This window comes from Camelina sativa, chromosome 17 (genome assembly GCF_000633955.1).
Source record: "Camelina sativa cultivar DH55 chromosome 17, Cs, whole genome shotgun sequence".
NCBI lineage: Eukaryota > Viridiplantae > Streptophyta > Magnoliopsida > Brassicales > Brassicaceae > Camelina > Camelina sativa.
Window position 1 is genome coordinate 10522670 of NC_025701.1, and position 21632 is coordinate 10544301.

At 32.3% G+C, this 21632-nt stretch overlaps 4 protein-coding genes across 4 annotated transcripts; 3 read left to right on the forward strand and 1 right to left on the reverse strand.

The window, feature by feature from the left end:
- Window positions 2959-4486, forward strand: LOC104756569 (ethylene-responsive transcription factor RAP2-13). The gene has a single exon (XM_010479177.2). The coding sequence runs from the start codon at window positions 3426-3428 to the stop codon at window positions 4245-4247; it is 822 nt and encodes a 273-aa protein (XP_010477479.1). The 5' UTR covers window positions 2959-3425; the 3' UTR covers window positions 4248-4486.
- On the reverse strand, window positions 6570-9710 carry LOC104756570 (endoplasmic reticulum-Golgi intermediate compartment protein 3). Its single transcript, XM_010479178.2, has 13 exons — window positions 9373-9710; window positions 9115-9188; window positions 8934-9017; window positions 8762-8842; window positions 8524-8604; window positions 8256-8348; window positions 7931-8110; window positions 7773-7840; window positions 7632-7683; window positions 7332-7385; window positions 7151-7243; window positions 6996-7062; window positions 6570-6919 (listed from the first exon to the last, which is right to left on the reverse strand). The coding sequence occupies exons 1-13, from the start codon at window positions 9512-9514 to the stop codon at window positions 6828-6830; spliced, it is 1161 nt and encodes a 386-aa protein (XP_010477480.1). The 5' UTR covers window positions 9515-9710; the 3' UTR covers window positions 6570-6827.
- Window positions 10392-13009, forward strand: LOC104756571 (probable trehalose-phosphate phosphatase C). Its single transcript, XM_010479179.1, has 11 exons — window positions 10392-10603; window positions 11166-11306; window positions 11390-11461; window positions 11585-11668; window positions 11758-11814; window positions 11906-12007; window positions 12079-12156; window positions 12252-12321; window positions 12434-12504; window positions 12581-12673; window positions 12796-13009. Exons 1-11 carry the CDS (start codon window positions 10469-10471, stop codon window positions 12877-12879), a joined length of 987 nt encoding a protein of 328 aa, XP_010477481.1. The 5' UTR covers window positions 10392-10468; the 3' UTR covers window positions 12880-13009.
- On the forward strand, window positions 19864-20999 carry LOC104756573 (F-box protein At1g22220-like). The gene is given in 2 exon segments (XM_010479180.2): window positions 19864-20328; window positions 20331-20999. Coding segments are annotated over 2 exon segments (942 nt in total). The 5' UTR covers window positions 19864-19946; the 3' UTR covers window positions 20891-20999.

Here is a 21632-nt window from a genome sequence, read left to right on the forward strand (position 1 = left end):
TTTTATATTGTTTATCCTTTTATATTCTCCTAGTCCTAGCTTTGTTTCAAAAGTTTTACTGTTTCGGTTCATTTCAATGATGTAATAACAATATTTTGCGGCGTTTCTAGATTCAGACTACTCTTTCGTGAAAACATAAGAGATTTTAGATCGGATATAGATGTAAGTTGTTCTGCCTTACATCTTGTATATATGAACTGGTTGATCTTAGTTCAGTTTATAGTAAACTTATTATTTTTTGCAAACTTAAAACGATTTAACGTTTTCAACCCCTGTAAACAGCGAATTAACAGCATAATTATGTATATATATATAATATATACATTATTGTTAGAATTGCTATTTAAATACGAAACCATAGTAGTATTACTCTTTTTCAAATTTGGGTCATTGCAAATTACGGCACCGCAGTCTCTCAACTTTGCAATTTGCGTCACGATTACACGAAGCAATAAATTAAGTTACGCGACGACTCATCAATAGTATCGTATGATGATGAAATATGTGATATTAAGGGTCCGAATGGTGACTGCGGTTTTGGTTGTGCGGGGAAAGCGGTTTTGGAGTGCGGTACGGTTCAACTGCGGTACGTGCGGTTTGCGGGACAAGTGCGGTTTATACAAAATCAGCGGTACATAATAAAATTTGATTGGTGAAAAAAACTATTTGCGGGTTAAAATAGAATGTTTGAATGGTAAAAAACGTAATTGCGGTTCATAAAGTATATATATATATGTTAAAAACACATTTATATCGCTAAAATTGACTATATTTGGACATAATTTTGTATTTATTATAAATTTTACATATTACTAAAAAGTCATAATAATAATAATAATAATAATTACTCTTATTATTATTATTATAAATCTAATCTAATAAACTATTGATTGTTTGTTTCAAATAATTAAATTGCATTTATTAGTTATTTGCTAAAACTTGTCAAAAAAAAGTTGTTTGCTAAAACATAACTTAATTACATAACTACACATTTTAAGCTTAACTTTTTGAACTAATAATAATAATAAATCAACTATAAAAAAATACTTTCAAATAATTATGGATACTTGAATGAAAAAAGGAAAAAGAAAATATAACCAACTTTTTGAGTGATATAAAAGAATTGTGTATGATAATATTTTTGTGTTGTATGTTTAATTTTATATACATATTCTATTATTATTAAATGATATTATTAACTGTTGGGTGCGGATTTGCAAATACGCATGGTATTGTCTACATTGAAAAGTTGAAGTGCGTTTTTGATCTTTTAGATGTAGTTATGCATGTTTTGAATAACGCACACTGTACAATTTTTTTAATGAAACAAAATGCAAATTGATAAACAAAACTGTGAATGGTGACCTATTAGCGGTTTTCTACTTTTTGCTTGAATTACGCATTTAGTTGTGTTACCATTCACTACCTAAGTACAAATGGATGATTAAATTAATATAGGTTAATGGACATATGAGAAGTTCTCAGCCATTCATTCAAACCCTCTAGACGCTTCTTTTTTTTTTAAAAAAAATTGTATGATAAATTATCTTAATAAAAAGTCTAAACCACCCATTAACATTAACATGATCATCATCATTACATTGAGAGCCAAAATTATTGCTTAACAATCATAAAGTCTACGTGCGTGTCTCCTGATAATTTTCTTTATTTCCGGCTTTATATACTCATACTATTAATTTGGATTATCTCAGTTCCAAAAATTTTCAAAATATATATATATATATATATATATATATATATATATATTTTAGAAGTTTTATTGTTTTACTTTGTTTGTTTTTCTTGAGTTCTGTACCAAATTTTAATTTAATTTTATATGTCGACTAGAGTTTTTTTCATAAAGTATTATTGTATTTTCTTCTTGTTTAACTAACACATCGTTGATTAATTAGACGTCCTCATAAGAAAGAAAGAAAATCGATATTTAAATAGTTGTGACCGTTTAGATAGACGTTGAAATGTCTAAACAATGGATTAACCAAAAAAAAGTTAGGCCCTGTTCGTTTTTAATTTGTTGGATTAGCGACAGCGACATAAATAATAGACACAAACGGAATCGTAACTATCGCTGCCGTTGTAAAAAGAGTCGCCAAGAGTTGCCGTACTGTTAAAATAATTTGTTGCAGCAGTCGCTAGAAATTCCGACGACTCTTCTTTCACCCCAGCGACACTTTTTCTTACTCAAAAAGAAATATCTACATCGTCATCTTGCTTTTCCATTGTCGTTTTACTTTTTAATTGCTGTTCTCAGTGTCGTTTAAGTTGGTCGTCGTCGCTCTATGAGCGACTATAAAAAGAACAGGGCCTTAATCTAATCTCTTAAGTTTATGGAGTTGTGTCCATCCACTACGTTTTGAATTGAATAAGAGACAAAATTAAAATCCTACGCACACGGAAGAAAAGAAACGTCCCGTAAAGGAGGTGTCAATGTTTATAATGATCGAAAAGACTCTCCACAAAATTAATGTTTGTAGAATTAAAACACTTCGATAACAGATAAACTTGTAGAATCGTTTTTAACTTGTAAAAGTTAGCTTTTGTGAAACGAAACTTGTAGAAATTATTTCAACAATTGTAAAACGAAACTCTTTTAGTTAGCTCAACTAAAAATATTATCTCCATCAAACGAATTAGTATTTGGATATCAAACTGAATATGTTTATTTCAGAAACATTGGATGAGCTTACTGTAATTCAGTAACTGATACGAGGTAATTATTGAATTTTTGTCAACATGCAATAATCTTTAAGGAAAGTATCCGATGTACTAGTATATTACAAAGAGCAAAAACAAAATTATTATACGTATTTTAGATTAATTTTAAATTTTGAGAAATACGAGGAGGAGATACAAAATAAAATAAAATAAAATAAAAATAATAGTGATGATATTACACGCCAGGCCTCCTATATAAACAAGAGCCAAGCTGAAGAGATAAGTGTGCATCATCGGTGAGGCTGAGAGTTATTCACTTATAAAAAAACCAAACACTTGAGTGTCTTCTTCCCCAAAAAAGTTTTTCTTCTTTCTGATTTTCTCCTGAACTTTTATTTCGTGCAAATCCACCCCTTAGATCTGTTCTTCGATTTCTTTCTGCTTATAATCTGTCTTTGAATGGTTTTGGTTTTTACTTGTTTAAACAACAAATCAAACTTTTGAAACTGTTTTTAAAAAAGCCAGGTATTTTCTGAAAGAGATCAATCTTTTTATCTTTGATCTTCTTCTTTGCTTGTAGATTTAATCGTTTGTGTGGGTATTTTTTTAATTCCCTCCTCTCAAATCTACACAGAGGTTGTTTATTTTTAAACCTCTCTAGAAAAACCTTGTTCTTTACTTTTTACAAGAACCAGGAGTTTTATTTTTTACTTTTTTTTACTACAAAGCTAGCTTATAAAAATATATAAATGGCAACTTCTATGGATTTTTACAGTATCAGTAACAACACAACGTTTCACCAATCTGATCCATTCGGCGGTGAATTAATGGAAGCGCTTTTACCTTTTATCAAAAGCCCTTCCAACAACGATTCATCATCCGCGTTTGCGTTCTCCACTCTACCCACTCCGATTCCATCATACCGGTCTGATCTCCATCTCAGTCCTAAACCGGTTTCGATGAAACAAACCGGAGCTTCATTACCTAAACCGATGAAGCTATACAGAGGAGTGAGACAACGTCACTGGGGTAAATGGGTGGCGGAGATCCGTTTGCCTAGGAACCGAACTCGTCTCTGGCTCGGAACCTTCGATACGGCGGAGGAAGCTGCTTTGGCTTACGACAAAGCTGCGTTTAAGCTGCGCGGCGATTTCGCCCGGCTTAATTTCCCTAACCTCCGTCATAACGGATCCAACATCGGCGAGTATCAGCCTCTTCAATCCTCCGTCGACGCTAAGCTTGAAGCTATCTGTCAAAACTTAGCTGAGACGACGCAGAAGAAACAGGTGAAATCAACGAAGAAGGCTACTTCTCGGAGATGTTCCGCCGCCGTGAAACAAACGGAGGCGGCGGATTCGGGAGTTAAATCGGAGGATTATTCTAGCGCTGGATCTTCGCCGCCGTTGACGGAGAGCTACGGATCTGGTGGATCTTCGTCGCCGTTGTCGGATCTGACGTTTGGTGATGCGGAGGAGGAGATTCAGCCGCCGTGGAATGAGAACTTTGCGTTGGAGAAGTATCCGTCGTACGAGATCGATTGGGATTCGATTCTTCAGTCATCTTCTTCGTAGTCTTGTAAATTAGTTGATGGCATAGGGGTATTTTAGGGAATTTAGAGGTCTCTGCGATGGAAGTTTTTGGTCATTGCAGGGACCTTTTAATTATTAGAGGGCTTTTGTGTTAATATTAATAAGTTGATGTACGTTATTGTAATTATTGTTAATCTCTGCGTCGGTCTGAGCTGGGTTTTTTTTGTCATGCTTCGACCGTGCGAGTTTGTTTTTTTTTAATGTAATTTTTTTGTTTTAAATATATTTTGTAGTTTTTTTATTGTTGAGTTAATTCAAAGTTTTCTTATATCTAAATTGCGAAAATAAAAAAAAAGAATACACGTTTAGTGACGATGGTTTGGAATAAGCCAGTAAGGTGATCTCCAATGTGGAATTAAATATAGATTAGAAAATCACAATATTTTTGGTTGATTGTGAAATGAAAATTTATGGAGAGTCACACATGCTCTCTCACAAGTCATACTGTATGACCTTGAGTGACCATGAAAGGCTAGCAAATAATTCTCATACTAACAACAAAACCATCCAATTCTACAAAGGCCAAATGGGTTAATATCAAATAATAAACAATATTAAAAAAAAATCGAAAAGATTTTCTAAAATCTACAACAAATTCAAATGAAAAGCTAATGAAATAATAATAACTAGGTACTAACTAACCCGCAGAAAACCGCGCACTGAACCTTTTTTTAATGAAAATTTGTAATAATTTATTTTGTATTATGTTATTTATTAATTTTTAAAATCTAAGCTGTTAAACAAAACTGATATAAATGTTGATAAAATTTATTGTTGTAGATTTTCTTTGATTAGATTTTTTAAATCTTAGTTGTTAATTTTTTAATAATATATTTTTCAAGTACAAATTAGTTTAGATTCGAATAGATTTTATTTATTTTTGTAAATTTAATTTAATTTGATCTGTCAACGATTTTTTTTGTTTACATTAATAATTAATAAAGATTAATTAATTAACTAATTAAGTTTTTTCTAATGACAAGTGAATGTAATTTTTTACACATTTTAAGGTTAGTTTCATATTTGTACTTCTCCACTAATATAGTAGTACTAGATTATGATTAAAAAAAAAAAAGTAGTACTAGATTAGGATCTGTGCTAGAGCATGAGTTGAAATTCTTTTTATTTATATTGTAATTTTTATATAAAATATAATTTATGTGATTGTTTTTAAAAGTTGTTGTGAATAAAACATTATGCAATAAAATCATATGTTAAATATGATGACTTGATTTTTTTTTGAGATTTTGTTGCTAGTATAATCAGAAATCATTCTTAATCCGCGGAAGAGGGATTAATTTTTGAGATTTTGTTGCATATATATTTTTAATTAAATATTCTTTGAAGATTTTATTTTATTCTTTCAAATACCTTTTTTTAAGAGGATTTGAAATCGAGATTTAACTAATAGTTACAACTCCTACATATAATATATAACCTATCAAATAATTAATCTTATAACCAATATTATATAGTCTACAAAAAAGGTTGTGTACTTCCGTTTAATTATATAGGGGATGATTATAAAAATACTTTCGAAAGAAAAAATAAATTCATGACAAGAGAAACAATAAAACCTCTCTAAACTAATATTTGATAAATTAATAATCAATAAGAAGTTAATATTCGATAAATTGCTTAAAAAATTTAGTCCCAATTTAGTACAATATAAAAGTTATACAATTGATAAGATAATAATAGAAATTTGAGAAAACTATAAATTTTAACATAAATTTCTTATTTTTACTTAGAATTAAAAAAATCGATAAGTATTATGATTCTAATATTATTAATTTGTAAAGATTTTGATCTAACAATCCATGGCTTTTAAGACGAATGGTAATTATATTTAAGCATCATCCCTTTCCTTTCACTTCTTTCGCACTTGCCTTCATTCTAGAGTGAGTAATGATGATGCTTTCTTGCAGGAACAAGATTGAAGACAGAAGACATATTGGAGACAAAAGAGACATTGGATGAGGACCAGAGTTTGTGATCATACGNACAAAAAAAAAAAAAAAAAAGTGACTTTTGTAACGGAGAGAAGAAGGGGAAAATATGAATTATTACTCAAAAATAGAGAGCTAATCTAAGAAATCACTAATCCAAACTTTAAGGTAACTGCTACCAAGGTTCAACATTTCATCCGGAACCAGGACAGGCCTGATAAGGCGGCGATTACACTTTTCTCGTTTTCTTAAAACCCGAGACTGGCTATGGTCAAACCACAAAACATCTTAACATTGTATCACCATTAGAGAGACCTGCTACGTTTGTGTTTTTCTTTTGAAAAACAAGCTCAAATTAAACTGAAGAAAACACTCGTCTGAATTGTTTGGAAGATACATAATTTTACACTTTGTACGTTGCCTATGTAGAGAGATAGGGAATAGTCAAAGGCAAAAAAGTTCAGATCCTTAGGAACATGTTACAGTACTACAAAATTCTTTAAATCGGTTGATCATCCCATTGTCGCCAAATACAAACCTAATGTCTAACTGTAAAAACCCGTCGTGATGATTCTCCAGTCACTGATGAAGAACGTGGAGGATATTAAACAACTCAGTTGAATTTACCAATCTCCATTTTCTTCTTAATTGCTCGTTGTCCATGGTATATGAACGAATCTAGTATTCCCGACACCGTGAAGATACCTGCAAATCAAAGATAGTTATTTAGTTCTGAATTTGATGATAACTTATCAGTAAAATGTTTGATGTAATCCATTACCTCCAACTATAGCGCACACATTTGTTAGGAAGTGCAAGAACTCCACATGTTGCTCCTCAAATATCACCTAACAACAAATCATATGAAAATGTGTTTTTGAGTCATAGTTTCCATTAGTATTTTATTAACACAATACCAAAAAGCTCCAAACAGACCTTAATTGGTGAAAGGTCATAGTAAAAGAAAACACCAGGTGGGGATTGCATGCGACCTCCTTCCATACCCTGGAAATGTTCTGTCACAGAGAACTGCCAAAAACCAAAACCCATTTGTTACATTTTAACATAAAGGAAAGGTCAAGATGTTTAAACAGAGGTTTGGTGATTTAGCTTTTACCTGGTTTGACTGAATAGTATTCTGGTGAACATCAGTGTATATGCTGGGTACCACCTGCATCCACACCACAACCATTACAGTCAACAATTATAGTACGCAAAAGCTAAAACCGGTGGAGAAAAGAAATTGCATTTAAGAATCTCAACAAGTAAAATATTCTCATACTTCTCTATCAGCAAATTCAGCTAATAAATAGCCATTAAGAAATCTCACTGATGCCTATTCGAAAACATTTATCTAATGTATTGTGTACCAGTTGAGAATGTTACTGATGGAAAATGATGTAAAAATAAGGCATACCTTGATGAAATATTGATACACGCCACTCTCTTTCCCCTGATGCCACTGCACACTGAGAGAACCAAGAGAAAGTTTCAGAAGATATGATGACTGGAAAAGCGATAACAGGCACTAGTAACGGCTTGGGGAAGAAATGTTTACCCATCTAGAGGGTTCACTACACCAGGGAAAAAGTCCCCAAAGGCCAACCTGTTGACCGTGTGGCTAATCTGTGTAGAGATATAATGAAGTCAAGACCCATTTGAAATATGAGCAACTTTATAAAAGAGAAACTGAAACAAGAACTAAACTTCTCTTACATTGTAATTGCCTTGCTGGAACAATAACATATCATGAAATTGAAAACCGGATTGATGAAAGCTTTGCCCAGGAATGAAATGAAAGTTCCCAGCAACTTTATTAACTTCCAAGAAACCGTGAACATTACAACCTTCACCTTCTTCATCTTTGACCTTTTGCACAAAGCCTTCTCTTTTACACTGAGATGGAATGAGTAAGAATTATCATATAACTAGATGGAAAGTGATGAAACGAAAGACCATATCCATGTCTTATCGGTACTTTTTTCAAATCAAGGAACGTGATCAACCCAATTTTGTTGATATTAAGAGTATGTCAGTATACCTGGTCGATTGATTCAGGGTCTGAGAGGGCCCAACCTTTCTTTCGGTAAGCTTCACGAACTTCCTCACATGAATTACAACAAGCATCATCCGACTGTGAAGTGTGTAAGAAATGACAACCACAACATGTAAAGAGGATCAAAAACATTTCACCAACTAAAAATGGAAATAATCGAATCAACACTAGTGAACTCCGTTGAAGATTTTCTACTGCAACTAACAGTCTAGTATCGCATGTAAGAGCATATTATCGATTTTGGGAAGCTTACCAGTTCGGCTCCAAAACAGGAACCACAATATGTTTCATTGTGTTCCAACCTTCCACCATGTTTCTGTAGTGGTTTCTCAATCTGGGGATAAACAATAGCAATATGGAATTAGAGACATATAACAAAGCAAAAAAAATACAGAACTTCAACAATTTCCATCGCTCAAGACTCTTCTTGCAATGTGATCATAGATAGCCACTGAAAAATGAAAGGTCAAAACCTTTTTTAAAAAACTAACCTTAGTATGACCAATTCCGTCTTGTTTTGCCTCAATGACATTGCCAGAAGAGTCTAATCTTCTTTTAATTATATCATGTCGCTGCAACATAATTCAAAATTCAGACAAAGTGTACACACATCTCGCCTTGAAAAAAACAAGAATGGAAAAAGAACAATCAAGCAGCACATACCACATCAAGGTGCCTCTCTCCGCTAATATCCATGGAATCAAGACTAATAATCGAACATTGCAGCGCAGGGAATGTAACATCAAACTGCAAAAAATTGTATATGGTAAGTTTATTCCTTTACAAAAACTAGTAACCATGACAAAAACTCAAAAGCAGTAAAAGCAAATGAACAAAATTATACATTAATGCGTAGCTTCTCTCCTCTTGATGTATCAACACGAAGCTGAGTCTCCGTCACCGGATGAATGTAAAGCTCTACACACAAAAAAAAAGAAACAAAAACCCACAAATTAAAACTCAAAACCCAGAAGTAAAAATCAAAACTTTGGAGCTCCAATTCTACAAAGCATCGACCTTTAAGCTCCCCCGAATCAAACTGGATCCAAAGCTACGAAAAAAAGAACAGGGGTATGTATATATAATAATGTGATGAACTTACGAAGCTCGGAGAAGAAGAGAATAAGCATGACGAGAGAAGAGACGAGGGTGATAACACCACCAGAAAGAGTACGCCTGTAGAAATCTTCATTGATTTTAGGGTAAGCGTCCAGATTCCTCAATCTATTCATCACGCCGACCATTCCCTTCCTTAACTCGCCGTTTAGGGTTTGGCTTTAGGCTCTCTCTCTCTCAAACTAGTACTATTTTGACCAGAGAAGGAGATTATTCAACGGGTTAATCACAATCCCCCTGACCTCTTTTGACCTTTCAAGGATCTATCTCTCTCTATTTTCTCGGAATCTCCTCTCTCTCTCTACAAAAAGCTCTTCCCCAAAATAAGCAATAGAATCACAGAACCTCGTAAACGACGTCGTATACAATATATTAAGCTCTTTATTATTATTTTTTTAAATTATTTTCTCCAATTTTTGGCCTTTTGGGCTCTCATCATCATTTATGGCCCATTTAAAAATCCTTTTTTGTTTTTGTTTTTATCATCATTTGTAAAAGAGAAAAGTGGTTATTGTCAAAAAAAAAAAAAAAAAAGAGAAAAATTTTTTTTTTTTTTTTTTTTTTCTTGAAATATGAGAGTAATTATGAAATGTTTAGTCAAACTAATTAGCAGAATCCATTAAATGCAAAAATCTTGTGATACATATTGTTTGATCATCTTCCTTAAATTTTAAATAATTAATACGTTTCTATATATTAAAAAAAAAAGTCAATAGTCTGATGCTTTTTTTTTTCCTCATGCATGAACCTTTTAACAGTCACACAACTGGAAACTCCATATGCATATATTCAAAGAAATGAGAGGTTTCAATTTAATCTCATTTACTAAAATATGATTTATTCAAAGATATGTATTTATTTTCTATATTACCAAAAAATCTTTACTTAATTAGGAGAATAGATTTCTATATTTATTAAATCATTAAATATCATGCGCATGTCATCTTCTATAAATTAGCTTTTACTTTTATATAAATAAAGCCTAAAGAGTAGTTTGTGCAACCACTGAGAACATAGATTATAGCCTCTAGCTAGTGTTTTCGCCACCGCCGAGTTACTCCTACCTCTCTCAGATCGTTGACATGAAGATTAAGAATGTTACCGGAAAGGTCGAAACTTTGGTCGATTCGTTGAGGGATTCGTCTCCGACACGTATCAGATCTTCCTCCTCTGATGAACTCGTATCCGAGAACGATGACGAGATAAGCTCCTGGATTGTAAGTTATTATATTTTGTTATATAGTATGAAATTTATAAATTTGTTTCGATTCATTTTTTTAATATTTGTTTCATTTACGTTTTGATCTTTCAAATGATGTCGTCTGAAATTTATTTTCTTATAAGTTTTCGTTTGTCTAATTTTTGTATCTATGTCTAATACCTCTATATATCCTATATAATTTACAATTTATTTTCCAATACGGATTCCAGTATTTAGAATCTATTAGCTTAGATAAGAGATGTTGGATCATCAAGCACCTATTGTTTTTTTTTATAAATATAAATAACAAAAATAAACTAAACGTTGATGGTTTAACGGTAAAAAGTTAGAAGACAATATATAAATTCAATTTTTCTATAGGTTCAATATTTGCCGTAAACACATTCTTTGACTAATCGAAATTATTATAGGTTTATTAGAAGAAAAAAAAAAATCTAAGTATGGGCTATGTGATGACTACATTCTTCATGGGGTTATAGTCGGGTCTCAGTCCCAATACCTGGTTATATTCTGGATTTTAGGCTCTTTTTGTAGTAATTTTAATTTTTGGATTATAGGCTCTTCATCCGTCGGCATTGGATATGTTCGACAAGATCATGAGTGACGCACAAGGCAAAAAAATTATCATGTTTCTTGATTACGACGGAACTCTCTCACGAATCACTGAAGATCACGACAAAGCTTACATAACCGACGAGGTTTTTTTCTTTCTCTTGATCTTGCTTCATCATGTTATGGTTTGAGTTTAGTTCTTGAGCGCTAATATAGATATATTTTGTAGATGCGTGATGTTGTAAAGGAAGTGGCTTTACATTTCAAGACTGCGATCATAAGCGGCAGAAGCACAGACAAAGTAAACTCTCCATCAACAATAATATATTTGACAATATTTGATTTTGCTACGTGCATGTGTATAGATGTAGTAAACTGTATAATGTTACATACTTACATGAGATATGTTTTTGTTTTTTTTCAGGTTCAGAGTTTTGTGAAACTCGCTGGAATCCACTACGCCGGGAGCCACGGCATGGACATTAAGGGTCCGACAAATACTGATGAGGTTTTTTATTTATATTTTTGGTCAATTTTCCCGAAAATTTGTGAGACAAGATTTGTTGTAATACTATCTGATTAATCGGGTCATTGCAGAGTAACCAAGAAGTCATGTTTCAACCTGCAAGTGACTATTTACCAATGATCAACGAGGTTCCATTTTGTAGTTTCGTAATCTTCGGTTTCTTTAACTCTTGTGACGAACTAAAAACGAGAATTTGATTCGTATACTATACAATTTCAGGTGGTTAATGTTTTAAAGGAAAAAACAAAATGTATCCCTGGAGCTACGGTTGAGCACAACAAGTTTTGTCTATCGGTACATTTTCGTCGCGTTGATGAAAAGGTAAGAAATCTAAAAAAACGTTTCTGTCTCCGATAACGTACGGAATGATGTAACATGTTTGTGCTCCACAGGGATGGGCTGCCTTAGCGGAGCAAGTGAGATTGGTTCTGATTGATTATCCGAAACTGAGACTGACACATGGCAAAAAGGTAACATTTTTGACTAGTCACGTAAGTTAATTTATCAAATGTAATAGTTGATTAAGGTATTGTATGCAACCGTAATTATTAATTCGATAAAACAGGTGTTAGAACTCCGACCTTCCATCAAATGGGACAAGGGAAAGGCTCTCGAATTTTTGCTTAACTCATTAGGTGTGTGATCTTTATTCCTTTCTAAGATTTGACTTTTGTAATTCATACTTTCCGTTAATGTTATTTAGATCCGTTAACCTGAAAATATATATGTTTGGTTGAATTAAAATAGGATTAGCAGAATCTGAAGATGTGTTACCGGTTTACATTGGGGATGACCGTACTGATGAAGATGCTTTTAAGGTACACTAAACCAAAACACCATCGTGCATAGTTGATTTAGGATGTGATATTGACGCCATAAAGAGTATTTTTATAGGTTTTATGTGAAAGGGGACAAGGTTTTGGGATTGTCGTCTCAAAAACTATGAAGGAGACCTACGCCTCATACTCTCTCAAAGACCCATCTCAGGTATATTCTATCATGATTTAAAATAATAATAAATGTATGAATTGCATATAAGATTTATACTTCATCGTCATTAGCTAATTATAGTGTTATACTAACTGCAATGTTTATAATGTGCGATGCAGGTTAAAGAATTTCTGGAGCGTTTGGTAAAGTGGAAGAAACAAAAACTTGGAGGAGAAGATGATGAAGAAGAAGTGATTCGTTAGACAGATGGTTAAACAAAAACTTCGTGTGTCTCGTAGCAAACTAAAAGGAGAGACCTTAACTTTTAGATTTTAAATTAAATTGTTTCAATAAATAATACTGAATCTAGGTAATAACCCGTGCTATTGTACGGAGTGAAATTTTTGTTTAAGTTATTATATTTTTAAATATATTTATTTAGTATAACATTTAAACTTATATTGGTTTGAATTCATCAAATTTATGAAAATTTTAAAATAGTAATTGTTTCACCATAAATTTTAGATTGACATATTGGTGAATCTGGATAGAATGTGAACCGAATTAGTGATCGTTAGATTTTTATCAAAATCTTGAACTATCAAATCAGATAAAAATCGCAAAAAACTAAAACTACATGAACCGGATAATTTAAATAAAATTGTTAACCCGGTAAAGCCCGTCCGCTAAACCATCCTGCAACGGATTTAAATATTTTCGAGCCGCAAAATGTCTTTGCATCCGTTCCGCTTGAATTTTTGAGATCCGCGTGGGTTACACATGCATTTCATGATTTCAATAAATCATTTTTTAATAGAAAAATATATCTAAAGCTTAAATTTAATTAATATTTATGTGATAAAGTTTTTTAGAATAACATATTTGTTTTTTAAAAAAATACAATGATATTTAATTGTAAATAATAAATCTAAATAAGGTTAAATAGTTAAATGTGTTTCCCGGCAGCACATCAACTTTTTCAAAACTGTGCTTTTCTATTACTAATACTAGAATAGTACCTGCGCTACGCCGCGAGTTGTTTTTTATAATTTTTTATTATATACATTTTTATGTTTATTTTTTGTATGTTGTATGTAATTTTAGTCTGTTAGCTTTCTCATCACAGCTCATACAACATGCTAAAAAAAAAAAAAAAGCTCATACAACAAATGGACAATCATTATAAATTTAATATTTTCCAAATAGACCAACATGTATAGGCAGACATTTAAGCAGTCCCCTTCTCATAAAGTTAAGGAGTACAAATCACTGTTAAAAGTAACTCACACTTGCTAATACCCTTATAACACAATACTCATAACATATTCAAGATCATAGTTCAGTCTACAAATTTCTAATCCAGATAATTCAAACACATCATAGAAAATTCTACAACACAGACAATTGTTGAGCATATACTCAGCAACTATTGAAGAGTAAATAAAGAAAGAAATTACTGCATATCTGCAAATACCACCCTCACCTTAGCCTTAACTTGTTGGAGACTTACAACTTGGTTCTCCATAAACAAAAACATATATTCATGTATGTCCAGTGTCACTTAGTGATCTCATTGGTGACTGGAGGAACATCTACCGTTTGTTCTGAACATACAAAAACCTAGTCCCTACACCGCGAGATATTTTTCTAAATTTGTTTATCTTATTATAAATATAATTTGTAGTAATTAAATAAAATTTAGTATTTGATGTTTTACATTTACTTTTAGATTGTAGTGTCTTTTGCTTATCGGAATTAATTTTTTATTTATATCGCTAAATTTTGTAATTATAATTATATTCTTTATTCGTAATTAGAAAGATAATGTTACAAAATTAAAAATATAATATATTTTCAATTGATAATTATTATTTTCCATTTTCTGATTTGTTAAAATTGTTTAGAGACTATAAATTGGGAAAATTGTTTTTGAAACCGATTCAATATTTTTCTTTGATAATTTTTGAAGAACACCAACCACATATATGAGCATGACAATGCACCATATTATGTTTTAATATAATTTTTTTTTGTAAACACATTTTTTAAAGAATACACATTCTGTAGACACATTAAATTCATATTTTCTATTTTTAACTAAGTTTTGGAAAATAGCTCTGCTCAGTTTAATAATTAAACTAAACCATAATAATTTAATAATAACAACTCCATTTTTAATATAATTTTTTTTTTGTCAACAACAAAGAAATTAACTCAAATGAGCCAATTTGGGGGAAAAACGTTTACAAACTTAACATGCTGCGGAGAAGATAATATAATTTTTTTTTGTAAACACATTTTTTAAAACACATATTATGTAGACACATCAAATTCATATTTTATATTTTTAACTAAGTTTTGAAAAATAGCTTTGCTCATTTCAATAATTAAACTAAACCGAACTAACAATTTAATAATAACAACTCCAGTTTTTAACTTTAAAAAAAAAAAAACTCCGTTTACGATCTTATCATCTCATGAATACGATTCAATAACTAATCTCAATTCTAATTTAGTAACTTCAATATCACAACCAACGTCATGACTGCGCACTAAAAAAACCAAAGCACCACTTCGACAAACCCATTCAAAAATCTGAAACAGAGATTAGCTCAGTCACTCATTTTCAAAACAGGGAAAGTGATATAAACCTGTGTTTGTGAAACAAGGCAAGTAAACAAAATGGCAAATTCGGAGGAAAACAAATTATGTCGAAGCTAATTAATTCAGCTCAAGTACAATTTAGCAATTGGAATCAAGCAAAGCAAATAACTAAAGTAAGAGCTTTTTTCATTTACAAACTAAATCTCTTTTACTTCAATAACCAAAGGGAGCGACTGTAAAAGTGAAGCAAGAAAAGAGAAAAACAAAAGCAAATCATCCTAATTGAAACCAAACCCAAACCAAACTTTTGGCACATCTAAGGTATTAGTAGGAGACAAAAGAACAAAAGAACACAAAAGTACATGACAAATGTGAAGTCTTGATTTGCTTAAGAGATGTTCATAGCTTCAGCATGATATCTTTCGAGATCTTTGTCAAGGTCCGCAGCCGACTTCCATCCAAGAGTACATTGTTGTATTTCTTCATAGCTAGCATTGTATCATTTCTTCTCATCTACACAACTTCAGCCGATCCCTGTATGACACAGAACATCATATGTCAAAAGTCACAGGAATGCAGTAAAGAGCAAATAAAACAAAACTTACATTTGGACGCCCATTCCTGTCAAAGTGAACCGCATATCTTTTCAGCTCTCCAATCTAGCATATAAATCCTATAAACTTTATATGATATAAATTTTTACCATTTGTTCGTTGAGGAACCTAAGTATATATCAAATGATGACATTGTAGTGGGGCACAAGTCAATTGACCTAAGCTTGACTCAAACTTTGTCACTGAAACTCTTTTCTCAAATTAAAATCACCTCTTTCTTTTTTTCTTATCACTCCTTGTTTATTGTTTTCTGATGAGATACTTGGTTTTAAAACTAAAGAATCAAATCAAAACTAAATAATAAGTGACCCATCTCTAAGCTTATCTCTGTAACTACCACACATCCAGCTCAAAACATAAACCCAAAAAAGCAATATCTAAAAAGCAATCAAAGAAGATGACCATAACTTCAAAACAGATAACATAAAAATCCTTTCAAGATCCAAATCCAAACCAACGAATTTGAAATGATATCATGACGAGATCAGAAGAAGATTGAATTTTAATAGATGAGGACGAAGAAGCATCAATTTGCTACGGAGACATCGAGGGACATTTAAGGGGGGTTATTGGATCCTTGATTTTAATGGATTTAGAAATCCAAGTTAAATCATGTGTTATTCAATCATTCATTTTAAAATCTTTATTAAAATTCTGTGTTATTGGATCTATGAATTCTAAATCCTAATTAAAATCACCCCTTATTCATTATTAAAGATTTGAGTATGGATTTGATTTCATATTGGATTTGGATGGATTTGAAAATATGTTTTACTTATAAATATAGAGATTGAAATCCTTGGTCTCCACCTAGTTATTTGGGTGGATTTGGAAAAAAAATCACAATACGTAATAATGAAAGAAAGAATGACATGATAATAATAAAAAGCATAAAGAGTGTGTTCATGCACAAACATAACAATACGTATCGGACATGATAAATTATGAAGCACCTAATAAAAAATCAAGGGGTTCGAAGACAAAAAATCATGAAGCACCTAATAAAAATAATTCAACTTATAAACAGAAAGCAGAAAGGATGATCCCCTAATAATAATTAGCACTCCATCACGTTACGCTAAATCCAACCATAACGCTCATCAGTGGACATGCTAACAAAGACTTCTTTCATTCCTAATTGGTGAATCACTTTGACTGCATCGTAACGAACGTTTTCTTCCAAATTAGGAACTTCTTTGATAGCTTCCCATACATTATTTCTTTTCTTCTCGACCTCTCTTTGTTCAGCTTCTCTTTGTTGTCTTGTTTCTCTTTCTTGTATTAGATCGAAGAGTTTATGAGTTACTGTTGTCAATGAATTCATCTCAGCATGGACATCTGTTGAACCTTCAGATTGACTTGATGGTTCACTTACATTGTTAGTATTGCTTCTATGCTTCCTTCTTAAAGGTAGTTTGTCTAGAGTGCCCCTTGCATTGCTGCATACAAAAGACAAAGGTGTTTCATAATTTTCTGCGAAAGTTTACATAATTTTCTGCGAAAGTTTTGTCGAACGGATATTTTTCCAGAAGAAATCGAGAGTGCAGAAGAAGTTGTCGAAGAAATTAATGACGATGATAATGCTGAAGTACTTACAACCCAAGAACAACAAAGAGAATATGCCAATGAGTGGAGAGAGACAATAGCATCAAACATGTGGACTGATTCACTTGAGAATACTACATAAGAGATTATTTTTATAAGTTCTATTTCTTTTATAATTTTTGAATTCTATTCTCTAGGATTTTCAAATCCACTTTCTTTGACTTTCAAATCCACATTATTTGATTTTCAAATCCATATTATTTGATTTAAAAATCCATGGATTCCATATGGATTTCCAAATCTTATAAGGATTTCAAATCCATTAAAATCAAGGATCCAATAACCCCCCCTTAGAAGTGAGGAGAAGAAGGTCGCAAATCAGAAAAAAAATAATTTTATTCCTTCAACAGATATAGTGAGTCACCAATATTATTCTTAGCTGTATTATTGTTTTATTTTGATTGGATATTCATTTTAACTGAGGTGTCACTCTCTGCTTCAATACAAAAGCTAAGGTGTCAAGCTCTGGAAAGAAACACCTTCTTCTTTTATTGTATTGATATAGGGGATAATAAACTTATCATCAATACAATCTTGTAAAAGTATTTACATAGAATTTTCTTTTATAACCTTTATTGTTTTGGTTCTGGTCATTCATTAGGCATCATCGAATTTTATGTCTCATTGCCATTGGGAATGTTTAAACCAATTGGTCGGAAAATATATTAATTACTAATCAACATGTATGTAAAAAATTATGTGATTCTTTGAGAACAAATTCTTTTAATAATGAAAATAGACTTGAATATGGTCACAAGTCACAACTCACATACTGTAATTTAAATAATTTTTTTTTCATAAATAAATATGTTTTGATCTCATCTACTTTATTAAAATTTGTGAATGTATAATTTACAAATAGAGTATATGATAGTTCGCGGTTCAGTTAATGTTGACGTTTTCTGGTAAATGACAATTAAAAAACTAGAACCCAGCCGTGCGGTTTAGACAAAAATATGAATCTATATAAAGATGTATATACTCAATAAGCTAATGATTAAAATCGTCTTAATCTATAGTTTAGTCGTTGTCAATTGTGAGTTGTGTAGCGGTAAGTCCGGAATTAAAATCCTATTATTCCTATCCACTTCCCATAATATACTATATTGCATTTTAAAAATGTTAGGGTTGGTATTATTTTATAAAACTATTCAGATTAATAACTTAGATTAAAGGAACTAGAATTTTTATTATTTATTTTTTAATTTCCTGATAGCTCAGGGAATCAAAAATTAAAAATATATAGTGTCGACAGAATGTATTCCTTTTCCTAGCAAAGCATATTCCACTGTTTTAAAAACCAATTAGAAAACTAAAATTCAACTTTTAAACCCTTTGATTTTTAAATATTCCATCTGGGATATTATATCCAGTTGAAAGAATCTTTTATTTTATATTTTGGATCCATTCCTTTTCTAATTTTTTATTTAGGACAAAGCAACTATTTTCATACTGAATCTGATGAATACAAAAGCCAAGTGGACAGTCATCAACCACATAACCTTCGACCTCGAAACTAAACCACCCACCAGGCCACCACTAGACCATCATATTATTAGATCACCACCATTTAATTATAACTTAAAAAATGTGACGTCGTTATAAACATTGTAAATTATCACTGAAAACGAAGTTATAATTCAAAACTAAATGACAATAAATATTAAATACACTAACATTCAACTAAAAGCTTTTTAAATGTGCACGGAGCATTGCAAATTTTTTAATTGCCGATAATATTCCTCATTAAAGAAAAGGGAATTTTTTTCATTGATTCTACGAATAAAAAAATGTGTTGTATTTAATTTAAATATACAATGTGACCCTTCGGTTCCTTCCGGAGGCCAAAAAGTTCAGATTTCTCATTCATCGTACATAGAATGATAGAAGTATTTGTTATAATATTACGATGTGTTTTGATTTATATAATAAGATTGTAATAATAGAATTTGGTCCATTCAATTTCGCAGTAATGACTAATGACTATATGTATTCTTGTTAGTGAATTGATATACAATAAGATATGAATCAGATGATCAAGAAAAAAAAAGATATGGAAAAGACTATAAGATTCAATTATACTATGATTCTTCTTCGATATTTCCCGGTAATGATCGAGATAATTGTAAACAATGTTAAAAGCAGCGTGGACCGTTCGATCAAGAACGCTTATAGAGACCGTCCGATGTCTCGTTTTGAAAACATCAAACGAGAAAAAAAAACAAAAAGTTTCTAATTTTGTTATTCGATTTTCCCAAATAAAAATATCATTAAAGGACGGCATTGAATCTGAAAGTGACATGCCTAAAAAAATGATTCTTCTTTGTTCTTTCTAATTTCTATTTTTTTATAATATAAAAGTAAATATATTAAAAACCTTCATCTTCCTCTTCCTTATTTAAACTCCTCTGTTACACTCTCCAAACTCTTAAGCAAAATTAATTGAAAGTAAAGAGAAAAAAAAAACACAGAGAGACTCTCTTTTGTTTTAGAAGTTTCTAAAAATAATGGACGTTTTTGATGGCCTTCCTGATCCGATCATCGTCGACATATTGAACAAAGTTGGAGACGTTAGAACCATACTTCGTTGCAGCTCCCTCTCCAAACGTTTCAACTCACTTGCACCACAGTCCGAGTCACTCATCCTCCGACTTGACCACTCCGAGTCCGATTCACCCAACATTTTCCGATCTTTATTCAACTCCTTTCACGGTCTCCTCTCTCTTTTCTCTAAACCGACCAAACCGATCCTAACTCCGGCTCTATCTCCGAGTCTCCCTTCCAAGATTCTCTCACGTTTCGACAAGATCCGGAGTTTGGACGTCGAGCTTCCACGTGGCGACGTAAAACTCGACAAAGGCGCCGCCGTTAAGTGGAAAGCCGAGTTTGGGAAACTCTCAAGAGCTGCGTCGTCGTTGCCTTCCGTTCCGCTGCCACCGTGTCTCCTCCCGTCGCCGTCGACGGTGAGTCAGACGCCGAGTTCGTGAATGGACTGAAGACACGCGTGGTGTGTACGATAAACTCCTTGATGGCTGCTTCGACCCGTCATTACTTGATGAGCGAAGTCGTGAAGGAGCATGAGGAGATTGAGAGTTTGGTTATACGTGACGTAGAAGGTGAAGGGATCGTGGTGATGGACGCTGAAGGGCTTAAAGAGTTCAGATCGACGCGTGGGGAAGACGAGGAGGAGCGCGTGGTGAGAAACCGGAGGAGTGTGGTACCGAGCGTTAAGATGAGTATGAGACACGCGCCGTCGCTTATGCTTAAGAGTAGTGGTGTGTGTTTAGAATCAGCGACGCTCGTGATCGTACGACCAAGCGGAGTAGAATACGACGTCGGAGATGATGCTGAGCTGGCGACGGAAGCTTTCGCCGGGAACTGTATGTACGGTGAAGCGGTCGTCGCTTTGTTAAAGTGCAAGAAGACGGCTTTAGAGATGAATTCATTTTAATTTAAAACTTTTGTTGGGCCTTGTAATGGGCCTTGTGGATGCTGCTTGTAAAATATGTTTTTTTTTTTTGTGCCGTGTGCGCATTTTTATAATAAGGTGTACCGTGTACAAATAAAAGTTGGCTTTACACTTTACTTGGCGTTCAAATTTGGTCAATCGTTCGAAGCATATACGGATTTTGATCCTTGCGAGTTGCGACAAAAAAGATTCATTAACATGGCATGAATGGTACCTACAAACGTCAGAAGTTCTACTATAAAAAACAAAAATACGTCAACCAATCCATGTTGCATCTTGTGATCAGTTTAGTTTATATTTGGAAACCCATATAGCTTAAAAAGTACACAAACACAATTTGAAAGACCATATACATTGTTATTTTAATAGGCTAATCCCATATATAATAAAATAGAAGTATACAATTTTTTTTTTGTGACTTATGGCTCTATATAGAAACATTAGTAGATTTTGTAGTCTTATTGTTATGTGATTTTGGTTTTGCGTTGGCTTGATTGTAGCGTTGTGTTTTTTCAGGAATGTACCATCCACAAAATTCAAGAGATTCATCTCTAATGTAATTGTAAGTTTTTCTGTTTGATTAACTAAAGAATAACATTGATACTGTCAGTGAATAGAGAATAGAGAATAAAACATCAATTTTGTTGTAGTATATATATGAATTCTGGTTGGTGCTATGATGTTTTTGAAGGTTTATCTAAGTTGTGTATGTAACTATAGGTAT